At 35.3% G+C, this 12254-nt stretch overlaps 1 protein-coding gene across 1 annotated transcript; it reads right to left on the reverse strand.

Moving 5' to 3' along the window:
- Positions 1 to 1211: 1211 nt before the first annotated feature.
- On the reverse strand, positions 1212 to 2270 carry LOC125824261 (uncharacterized). Its single transcript, XM_049503615.1, has 3 exons — positions 2022 to 2270; positions 1737 to 1850; positions 1212 to 1625 (listed from the first exon to the last, which is right to left on the reverse strand). The coding sequence occupies exons 1-3, from the start codon at positions 2268 to 2270 to the stop codon at positions 1212 to 1214; spliced, it is 777 nt and encodes a 258-aa protein (XP_049359572.1).
- Between the last annotated feature and the right edge of the window lie 9984 nt (positions 2271 to 12254).

Below are 12254 nucleotides of genomic sequence, written 5' to 3' on the forward strand. Positions count from 1 at the left end.
TATGAGGGAACGTAGTTCTAGGACAATGAGAGTACACTGAACCCTAGTCCATCTCGATACTAAGTCTACTCCCAACTGAATATGTATATGATACAAATGTAACTGTCATACTGAATACCTTGAAATACTGACATGCAATCTGATAATGTGACATTTGAAAACTGAAGCATGATTATCTATTTAACTGACCTAACAAGTGCAATTCCTGAACTAGGAGAATCTACACAAACTAGGGTTCTAAGTTTCATACACGGAATTAAAGAATGTTTCCAAGAAAACATGATATTTATATTATACATACTATAGTAACTCAAATCATAACAATTATCCAAGGTTTTAGAAACCCTAGGCCTAAACAATATTTAGAGAATTAAGGAATTGACTAAATTCTAGGGACCTAGTGGATCAAAGGAACCTACTAGTAAAATCCCACATACCTGGTGATGAAATCTACAGAGAAATCCTTTGGATTACGGGGATGAAATTTGAAGCAAACCTTCTGCTAGTTCTTGAGCAGCTGCTAGACTCTTTCTCCTTTTTTTTTGCTCTAAGTTTTGGTGATTTTGGAGAAAAAAGGTTTTGGTTAGGTTCTGACTAGATTATTAGGATTAAACTGAGTAAAACGACGTAGTTTAGGTATTAAACGGTGTAGTTTAGGTGCCCAATACATAGGGGAAATGACAAAAATTACCTTAACTTAATAGTTGACGAGACCATCGACGGACCCTGACCGAGGGTCTGTCCTGGCAGGGTGTCAGTTTGCGTTTGAGACTTGGTGATGGGGGTCACGATCCACAGTCCCTGGACTATGAACTGTGGTCCCACCTACGGTCCGTAGGTCCTGCAGTGGGTCATAATTTTTCTTGGGGTTTTGGGTGGCCAATCATGGACCATACCTATTGTTCGTGGCCCAAACCATGTGGCACCTGTAGGTTTTGAAAAAAAATCTACATTTTTGTCTTTCTCGAATACGCGGTGTTACATTATCCCCCTTGGAAACATTCATCCTCGAATAAAGTCTAAACTTGTTGAGTATAGAGGGAAGGAGCTGCAATCCCTACCACTAAGTGCTAGAAATTAAACTTATATCTAACTGAACTGAGTTCCAAGAACGTGCAAATATGCTGAAATGAAAGAACAACTAAAGGAACAACATACTGAGACTGAATTTACGCAAGAGTAAACCAAGAGACTGGAGAGGAACTATTACCTCAAGCTGAAACAAAATCGGATGGAAAGAGATGAGGATACTTGGCCTTCATGACTGCTTCTTCTTCCCAAGTATCTCCCTCTACAGACTGACTCCTCCACAAAACATTCACTGAAACTACTTCTTTATTTCTCAACCTACAAACTTGATGGTCAAGGATCTCGACTGGAACCTCTTCATAAGTGAGACTATCCTTCACAATTACACTCTTTAATGGTACTATCGATGCCAGATCAACCACATACTTCTTCAACAAGGAAATGTGAAAAATAGGATTGATCGCTGCTAGTTGTGCTGGCAACTCTAACGTATAAGCCACATTAACAATCCTTTTCAGGATTCTATAAGGACCTACATATCTAGGATTGAGCTTCCCTTTATTCCCAAATCTCAGTATTCCCTTCATTGGTGACACCTTCAAGAAAACCCAATCATCAATTGCAAACTCCAAGTCCCTTCTCCTCACATTGGCAAAGGACTTATGAGGACTCTAAGTTTTCTTTAGTCTATCTCTGATAAGGTGAACTTTTTCCATAGCTTCATGACCTGAATCTGGCACTATTATGGTTGCTTCACCTACATCAAACCAACCAATCGGGGACCTGCATCTACACTCATACAATGCCTCATATGGGGCCATCTAAATAATGGAATAGAAAATATTATTATAAGCGAACTGTATGAGAGATAAGTGATCATCCCAATTACCCTTGAAATCGATCACGCAAGCTCTTAACATAGCCCGAAAGGTCTGAGTGGTACGTTCTGCTTGACCATTTTTCTATGGATGAAATATTGTACTGAGATTTACTTGAGCACCAAGACCTTTCTCAAATGATTTCCAGAAATGAGAGGTAACTAGAGGACCTCCATCTGAGATGATAGACAAAGGAACCCCATGTAGCCTGACTATCTCATGGATGTAGAGTTTTGCATAGTCCTCCGCTGAATATGTAGTCTTGACAACCAAGAAGTGAGCGGACTTAGTAACTCTTTCCACTGTCACCCAAATGGAGTCATGTTGTCTGTGAGTACGAGTTAAGCCCGTAATTAAGTCCATGTTTATCACTTTCCACTTCCATGTAGGAATGTTAATCTCTTGAGTCATACCTCATGATTTCTGATGTTCTACCTTAAACTATTGACAGTTAGAACACATAGCCCCAAAATCTGCTATGTCCCTCTTCATGTCGTTCAACCAAAAGACTTCTCGTAGATCAGGATACATCTTAGTGTCACCTGGATTAATGGAATACCTAGAGTTATTACCTTTCATAAGGATCTGCTGCCTCAAGTCACCGAAATTAGGAACACATAAGCGACCCTGGTAACAAAGTACACCATCTCCCCCTTGGGAAAAAACCTAATTTTTTTGTTGATGGACTGCACTTTTCAAGTGAAGTAATATAGGATCACTATCTTGTTTTTCCTGAACCTCCGCTACAAATAAAGATTTTGATCTATTCTTAACTAGCACACCACCATCTGAAATGTTCAGAAGGCTATCTCCTAAGAGAGCAAGCCAGTGAACATCTTTTGCTAACTCTTTCCTTCTTCCTTAACATGTGCTACACTACCCATAGACTGCTGAGAGCACCAGCCACTACATTGGCCTTACCAGGATGGTAAAGCACATTCATGTCATAGAATTTGAGGAATTCAAGCCATCTCCTCTAACAAAGATTAAACTTCTTCTTGGTGAACACATACTGGAAGCGTTTATGATATTTGAATACATCAACATGAATACCATACAAGTAATGTCTCCAAATAATTAGGGAAAATACTACGGCTGCAAGCTCGAGGTCATGAGTCGGGTAGTTCTTCTCATGGACTTTAAGTTTTCTATAAGCATAAGCTATGACCTTACCTCACTGTATCAACACATAACCTAGGCCGACCCTAGATGCATCACAATAAATAACATACCCACTTGAACCATCTCGTAGGGTCAAAACTGGAGTTGTAGTCAACCTAATCTTCAGTTCTGAGAATCTTTTCTCACACTCATCTCACTATTGAAATTTGACCTTTTACTGAGTCAACATAGTCAATGGGGAAGCCATTGATGAAAATCCTTTAACAAATCTACTTTAATGACTGGCCAAACCCAAGAAACTTCTCATATCTATTGGGGAGGTGGGTTTGGGTCAATGTTGTATTGCCTCAATTTTCTGAGAATCCACTCAGATCCCTTCGATGTATACCACATGAAAAAGGAAGGCAACTGACTGTAACCAGAATGCACATTTATTGAACTTAGCGAATAACTAGCAATCTTTGAGAGTTTGCAGAACAACTCTTAGATGATTCGCCTTCTCCTCATTATTCTGAGAATAAATGAGGATATCATTAATAAAGACGATAACGAACAAGTCCAAATACTATTTGAACACCATGTTCATTAGGTCCATGAAATTTGCATGAGCATTTGTTAATCAAAAAGACATTACTACAAATTCATAATGACAATACTGAGTCCTGAAGGCCATCTTCGGAATGTTAGTATCTCTGACTCTGCGCTGATGATACCCGGATCTGAGTAACTAGCACCCTGAAGTTGGTCGAACAAGTCATCAATCCTAGGTATGGGATACTTATTCTTGATTGTGACTTTATTCAACTGCCGATAGTCAATGCACATTCTCAGAGAACAATCTTTCTTTTTCACGAACAACACTTGAGAACCCCATGGAGAGATACTAGGTTTAATGAATCCCTTATGTAGAAGGTCTTTCAACTGCTCTTTCAATTCCTTAAGCTCGGCTGGAGGCATTTTGTAGGGAGGTATTAAAATGGGTTGCGTATTTGGAAGGAGATCTATGCAAAATTTAATTTCCCTTTCAGGAGGAACTCCGAGAAGATCTTCTTGGAACACTTGTGGAAACTTATTACTACTGGGACTAATTCAAGAGTTGGGGTTTCGTTTTGAATACTTAACCTAAACAAAATGATATATATACCCTTTAGAAATCAGTTTCCTAGCAATAAGGTAAGAGATAAATTGACCTACAGGCACTGAGCTACTACCTTTCGACTGCGTGAACCAGATACGAGCCACATCCTTGAGTTATTAGTATCAATATCACAATGTGGGATGTCAATAAGAAAAAAGAGAAACTAAAGATGAATTAACAATAAAAATTTAAAATTGAATACATGTAGTAATATTTTCTTTGGATGTGGGGGAGACAGTTCTGACAACCATCATTAATTGGGTAAGAATGGATTACAAGAAAAGAGGGGCATATTATTATATCATATTTTGTGGTATAAAGGTGAAAGAGATTATAACAATTTGGCAAATTTATTTGCTGCTACGCATCGTTACTTTTATCAATTGTTAGGTTTTAAATTTTTTTTTTTTTTTAATTTTGTGTCCAATGTGGGCTTCTATTTTTAAAATGATAAAGGGGTGATTGGATGTAAATATGGGGTAAGTTTTTCGTAAGGTTACTAACTATGTATTGGTTTCAATTTTGATACTTTTCTTATATTTATCAAGTTACAATTCAAGTTTTGAGATATTGAGATATGTAATTAAATATTGGGTGCATTACATTATATGAAAACTATTAGGGTTGTAGTGTTTGGAGAAGTTATGACTTAACCCTAGACTTTGTTAAAGATTGAGTGAGTTTTTAGGTCAACGCTAGACACATAGGAATATGAGTGTTGTTAGTTTTGAAATTTTATTGTGATTATTTATTTGAATAGATTGTATTGATTTGGAAGCCCAATGAAAGAGGAAATTTGAAGTCTCGGAGAGATGTTGAATTATTTGAGGCAAGTGGATTTTTAAACCGTTGTTAAGTTTGTAGAATCGTGTATTTCCTTGTGGTAAGTATTGGGGAGTAATGGGACTTTGTGATGCGCTGAATTTTCAATATTGAATAATTCTAATGATGAAAAAGGGATAATAAAAAGCAATCTAATTAATTATTGGTGTAGGATGTGTTGAGATTGGTTTGAAAGGTTTATTAATTAATTTTTGATGTTGTATCACAATTGTGTTGTTGTGAATTGTGTATAAAAGGCAATGTGATTAATTATTAGTGTGTGATGTGCTGAGAATGGTTTTGAAAGGATTATTGTTTCATTTTTAGGGTATATCACGATTGTGTTGTTTTGAATTGTGTATTGTTATGAAAATGGTCATCTCCTCATTATTTGTGTGAACATGTCACCGTGATAGATTCTATTATCGAGAGACAACATACGTCTATCAATAGGTCAGATATGTATCACTATAATTGACATTGCATTTTGTTGCATCACACATCTTTATTCTTTGTGAACTTGATCTTGTGTGTTACTGATTTTGTGAGTGCCTTTCTGTGAAACTTGTGATTAATGAATATTGAGCTTGTTGTTAAGGATATGTAATTTTAAGAGTTTTATTGTTTAACTACGTGCAATGCAAATTGTTAGGTTGGGCTTGTTTTATGCAGGTTGTATTTGTGGAGGTTTGGTTGGGGTGTAAGGAGTACCCGTATTTTATTCCCTTAGCTTGAGTTTAGAAATATACTTGTTGAGTACCGTGTGGTTTTGTACTCACCCCTTGCTACTACATTTTTGTAGTTTACTAGCTCGGATCTTCAAGGTACTCTCTATTCTCTCCTTATCCGAGGGTTCCTGTGCAGATTTGTGAGTTAGCTGCTGATCATCTCAACAGACCTTCTTACTCCTATTTATGATCTTATTCTATTCTAGAAACAATGTCATCTGAGACTTGTATATTTTTTTCGATTTAATTGTAATATTTTAGAGGCTTATACATGTGACAACCAGGTTTTATGGATTTTATTAAGTTGACTTAGTTATCCGAACATATTATATTTGAGATTTTAGTTGTTCTTACTTTGGCATAGATTGTGATATTTAGGTTTTAGGCTGACTTGTCTTGGTGAGATAAGACGAGTGTTATCACGTCCATTTTTTGAGTCGTGACAAAATGGTATTAGAGCCCAGGTTCATAGGTGTAACGTTTATACAAGCCGAGTCTAAGTAGAGTCTCGAGGATCCGTACAGAGAAGTCTGTACTTATCTCCGAGAGGTTACTGTGACTTCTAGGAAAAAAATTCACTTATGGAATCTCTATCATATGTCCTTGGTCCGATCTGATTCCCCAGTGCTTCATTCCATTATCTCACTTAAATTGATCAATCGTGCATGGTTCTTCATCCGAGTAGTTGGTGTCATGTATGGCTTGGAAGTTAGATTTCGTTTAGAAGGTATAGACTTATGGAAAGGATACGTGGTTAGATTAAGAATGTTTAACAATTTGAAATGTTTGAGTAAGGTGATGACTTCATGAAGCATTTTAAGGATATTCAAATCATGAGGTTGAACAATTATTTGAGGGATTTCATGAATGTGTTATCTTTTTCAGGTTAGTTTCACAAATAGAGGAATATTACTTATGTGGTATAGGCAATTTCTTGAGTGGTTTGACAATTGAAAGTGGAATGACTAAATGGGTGGCTAAATAATGATCATTGTCACTATGGAAAATATTGTAAGTAAAGTTTTCTTAACATGTAGATGAATTTCTTAGCGAATGATAGGAATGATGTTGGGCCAATTGAGGTCGGAATCTCTACTATGATTTTATTTATTAAGTGTATATGAAAGAAAGTCATGATACGGCTACTATAATGGTACTGATTCTTACTTGGTTATATTTATCGATTGTGTTGGTTTTGCTTTCGACCTGATCTATGAAGTACTGCATATCGCTAAGGATGAAAGATCGAACAAATTTGATAGTGTATTGTTGTTAGTTAATGGGCAAAAATGTGTGGGCTATTTGGGGTTAATAATTTTAGTGATGGATTGTTGATACGATATTAATGTGTTAAGTTGAGAAGTGTTTCATGAGGGTTCTAAATGAGGACCGATGATTTCATTTGAAGGTCCAATGGAATAAATAGATACCAGAATAACAAGCTTCTGGGTAAGGGAAGTCCCAAAAAGTATACTTGTGTAAATGTAATTGAAAATTTTAGTAAAAAAATAATTAATATAAAAGTGGGTTAGTGCTTTGAATATTATTAGTATAACTGGGTTTAAGGTGTCATATTGATGAAAAAGTTGACTTTATGGTGATGACCAGAGCTAATTAAGCATGATGACTATAAGAGTTCGTGATGGATTGTAATTGACATGCAACTATATAATAAGGATTGCTGGTTAAATGAATTTTTATATTGTAATGACCTCTTGTGAGTATCTAAGGTTGTGGTGTGCTACTAATTGGTGAGTGGTGTGGTCATATGGAAAACTGTAGGATGTGTTGAGACATTACTCGAATAGAATTGAAAGGAGTTGGAGTCATAAATGGAAAAAATTAGTGGGATGTAGTTTAGCCTTCTGAAGGAAGTGGGAGCAAGGATATGAACTCTGATTGTAAGGGCTAAAGATATATCTTCATAGAGAGTAGAAAAATTAGAATGAGAGATGAATGGTTCCATCCATTTTGCTCTGGTTCTGGTAATAGTGTCACATATTCATCAGACTGGTTAATAAAATTTGAGTAAGATTTGAAAAAAAAATACTCTACATATGTTACTAGAGTGTGGTGATAAGTTCTCCTATGGTTTTGAGTCATTTATATGGTATGGTTTAAATCCTTTTGATGAATACAATAAGATCGATGGAGAGTCGATCAAGGATAAGATAAGGTATGCATTTCATAGAATCATCGAGAAATGAGACAATATTGATAGATAAGGAAATTAGGTTACATTGCTAGAATCAAAATTCAAGTTCTTCATTGTAAGTTTACATTCGTGATAGCAGATTTAGTCAAGGTATGAATTGATAAGGTAAGAAATGATCGATCACATACTATATTAGGCATTTAGAAGGACTTGTCCATGGTTTGGATAGTAAAATTAGTTACTTTTGATTGTTAAAATACCTAAGGAAGGGTTTCACTTAAAAGTTTTGGTTTAGAGTATAAGATAAAATGTCACGGGTCGTTGGTCAATGGATAAGTTTGGTAAGTGAGTTAGTGAAAAGAACAATAGTCAGGTGTATTGAAGAGTTCAAGGTATTTGAAATTTTTGACATGGGAAGAATTTAAGAAAGGTTAAAGAATAAGACCTCTCGTATAGACCCTTGGTTTAGAATTGAAAGTTATATGGATTTTTTCCTTTGAATTAAGATATGACTATGAGATGTGACCTGGTTTGGTATAGACTTACTAGGGGTTTATCAACGACTTTTATAAAGATTGAATTTTTGTTTGGGTCATAAAGAATGATGGGTTGAAGGTTCTATGTGGTTATGTCGAGCTAAATTGTTCAAATTATGATAGATAACTTATGGATGTACAACGGTATAGACCTACAATTCTACAGGGTTAATGAGTATTTTGAGGGGATTGAAACTACTTTGTTCATGAGATTACACACACTGATATTATGTATTACATGGACACTTAGATAGCAAATAAAGGTTATGTGTGCATATTATATAGACTTATTGGAGTAACCAAGGATTTCTATAAGTTTTAGAATGAGGTATGTGACAGTTTGGAATGGTAGTTCAAATATTGTATGTGAAAGTTTGTGTGGAGTTGACTTAGGGTGAAAGTTAACAGTTTTATCTCGATGAGAAGGTATTATCAGATTTGAAATTAGTGTTATCAACCTTTTTTTAGACCCATGTCTATCATTGGATGTTTAAATGGAACGAGATTGAGCCATAGCTCGGAAATTCTGTAGGCAACAATGTGTTTGCTAAGAAGTCTTTGATACCAGTGATGGTTTGAGAGTAGGGTAAATCACCGGTGTGGTTATAATTTTTTGTTACTGTTAAGTGTCTTGGCTTCAATGGAGTACGGTGAGAAGTATTTGAAGTTTTATAAATCAAATATGTGTATGATTGTAATAAGCACTTGACTGGTTGATTATGGGTGGGGAATAATCAAGGAAATATAGTCAGATGAATCAAAATATTTGATATAGGCATTATGAAAATGGGTATCTTGTGTTATTTAACCTTGGTTCTGTACTTTATTATGTGACCACCATCTTCGTTCTGTACATTATTTAGAGTTTGATTCACTACCTATGCACATGTGTGTTTTCACTTCTATGGGTGGATCCCTAGTGGTGGATCTGGTGTACTGATCGTTTGATTATCCTTTTAGTAGGGTGACATTCTTGGCCAGAGTTCGTCATTTTAGTTATGTTAGATTTGGTGTTGTTTAGGATAGTTAAAGTATACTATTGATTCCACACACAACTTTGCTTATGAGAACTTATAGAAGAGGTACCATGATTAGTTATAGTTGTACGATAGTTTTAATATTCATCACATCATCAAGGTCACATTTCGACTAGGTGTGATTGAATTACAGACCATTGGGTCTAGTTTTACTAAAATAATTATGGTTTGTCTATAGTCACAACTACTGGTCTAGCATCCTGATAGTGCTGTTACAGGTTCTGTATAATTGGGTGTATCACTCTCTAGGTGGTTAATTGATCAATTCGTTCTTTTGGTTAGATAAGTTGGATTTACCCTTGATGAGTACCCGATGTCTAAAGAATAGATTTTCATAACTTAAGCTCGTAAAAAGATTGTGTTGTGACAAGAGAATTTTGATAAGATCTATGATGGTTTGTGCATTATGAGTATGTGGTGGTTGGTTCAAGTTCACCACTGGCTGTAGCCGGTATCGATTCAGAATGTCATCTTGGTTATGTGAAAAAAGATTCGCCATGATAGTTGTGTTATGGTCCAGTGGGTTTCAGTTTAGATTTGGTTCATGGGTTAGTATGTGGCTTGATAATCGCTCTTGATTGGTAGATCTTCCAATGTTTGATTCGAAAGTTCAGTTCCTAGTAGTTGATCTTGGTGGAATGGTCTTAAGGAGGAGCTCACTTAGAGAGTTGAACAATGACTGGTAGGCCATACCTCAGGCTTTTGGTAATGTCGGTTATTCTTCCTTCTTCTTGGTTTTGTTTGAGGATGAACATGATTTTAAGTGGTGGTTAATGTAATGACCCGTAAAGTCATTTTTTGGTACTTTCATAAAATTAACATTTTATCCCTTTTGATAGTTGCCCCGAGTAATTTTTGATTAGTCGGTGAAGTTGATTTTGAAAATTTTAAACTTTTTGATAGCTACGATTATTTAATTGATAGGTGATTTTAAATAATTAATTTTAGTTGGTGGCTAATGGGTTAAGTCCATAATTTATTTAAAACCCTATAGGACTTGACCCATTTATTAGAATAGGTTAAAAAAAGTATTTCTTGTGATTTGTAACACAAGCCAATTGTGCCTAAGATTCACCAAGGAAAGAAGGGAGAGAACAAATAAGGTAAATCATTCATCGCAAAATCTTGTACTATGTATATGAATAGTTTATTAGTATTATTATCACAATGTGGGCTGTGAATAAGAAACGAGAGAGACTAAAGTTGAATTAATAATAAAAATTGAAAATTGAATACTTGTAGTAATATTTTCTTCGGACTTGGGGGATAAAGTTCTGACAACAATCATTAATTGGGTAAGAATGGATTACATGAAAAGAGAGGTATATTATTCTATCATATTTTGTGGGTATAAAGGTGAATGAGATTATAACAATTTGGCAAATTTATTTGCTGCTATGCAGCGTTACTTTTATCAATTGTTAGGTTTTAATTATTTTTATTATTTGTTATTTTGGTGGGAAATGAGGGCCTCTAGTTTTACAATGACAAGGGGGTGATTGGATGTTAATATGGGTTAAGGTTTCCGTAAGGTTACAATCTATGTATTGGTTTTAATTTTGGAACCTTTCTTATAGTTATCAAGTTACAATACATGTTTTGAGATATTGAGATATGTAAATATGTATTAGGAGTATTACATTATATGAAAACTATTAGGGTTGTAGTGTTTGGAGAAGTTTTGACTTAACCCTGGAATGTTTTATAGAGTGAGTGAGTTTTTGGGTCAAGGCTAGACACATAGAAATATTAGTGTTCTTAGTCTTGAAATATTATTGTGATTATTTATTTGAATAGATTGTATTGATTTGGAAGCTCAATAAAATGGGAAGGTTAAAGTCCCAGAGTGATTGTTGTATTATTTGAGGGAAGTGGATTTCTCAACCCTTATTAATTGTATAGAATCGTGTATTTCCTTATGGTATGTGTTTGGGATTAATGGGACTTGGTGATGGGTTGACTTGTCAATATTGAATAATTCATATGATAAAAAGGGGTACTAAAAGGCATTATGATTAATTACTGATGTATGATGTGTTGAGAATGGTTTGAAAGGTTTATTGATTCATTATTGAGGTTGTATCACAATTGTGTTGTTGTGAATTGTGTATAAAAGGTAATATGATTAATTAATGGTGTGTGATGTGTTGAGAATGGTTTTCAAAGGTGTATTGATTCATTTTTTAGGATATATCATGGTTGTGTTGTTCTGAATTATGTATTGTTATGAAAATGGTCATCTCGTCATTATTTGTGTGAAATTGTCATTTGCATTCGTTATGAGACATGGTTGTGATAAGTGTTATGTGAATTGACGAGGATGTATCATTTTGAGGGACGTGTCACGTGCCGCGATGGATACTATGATTCGAGGGACGTGTCGCACGCCGCAACAAATTCTATTATCGAGGGACTTGTCACACGCCGCAATGAATTTTATTATCTAGGGTTGTGTCTCATGCCGCGACGGATGCATGGACAAATATATTCCCCATAGGTCCCGGACTGAGAGACAGCAGGTGAGTATCATTAGGTCAGACATACATCACTATAACTGACATTGCATTTCATTGCATTCCACATCTTTATCATTGATGAACTTGATCTTGTGTGTTACTGATCTTATGAGTTTCTTTCTTTGAAACTTGTGATTAATGAATATTGAGTTTGTTGTTGAGGATATGTAATTGTTAGAGTCTTATTTTTTAGCTGTGTGCTATGTAAATCGTGAACTGTTACGTTGGGCTGGTTTTATGCAGGTTGTATTTGTGGAATACTGTTGGATCGTGTCACAGCCGCAACGGATGCA

Source organism: Solanum verrucosum, unplaced genomic scaffold (assembly GCF_900185275.1).
Source record: "Solanum verrucosum unplaced genomic scaffold, falcon-dt-bn FXZP01000087.1, whole genome shotgun sequence".
In the NCBI taxonomy this organism is placed as follows: domain Eukaryota; kingdom Viridiplantae; phylum Streptophyta; class Magnoliopsida; order Solanales; family Solanaceae; genus Solanum; species Solanum verrucosum.

What these genes read in the sequence shown, in the direction of transcription:
- LOC125824261 (XM_049503615.1), bottom strand. Translation starts at nt 2,270, where the DNA reads ATGGACTTAATTACGGGCTTAACTCGTACTCACAGACAACATGACTCC. An exon ending in AGAAAGGTCTTGGTGCTCAA is followed by an intron (nt 1,851 to 2,021) that starts GTAAATCTCAGT and finishes TCCATTATTTAG; the next exon opens with ATGGCCCCATATGAGGCATT. An exon ending in GTCATGAAGCTATGGAAAAA is followed by an intron (nt 1,626 to 1,736) that starts GTTCACCTTATC and finishes GTTTTCTTGAAG; the next exon opens with GTGTCACCAATGAAGGGAAT.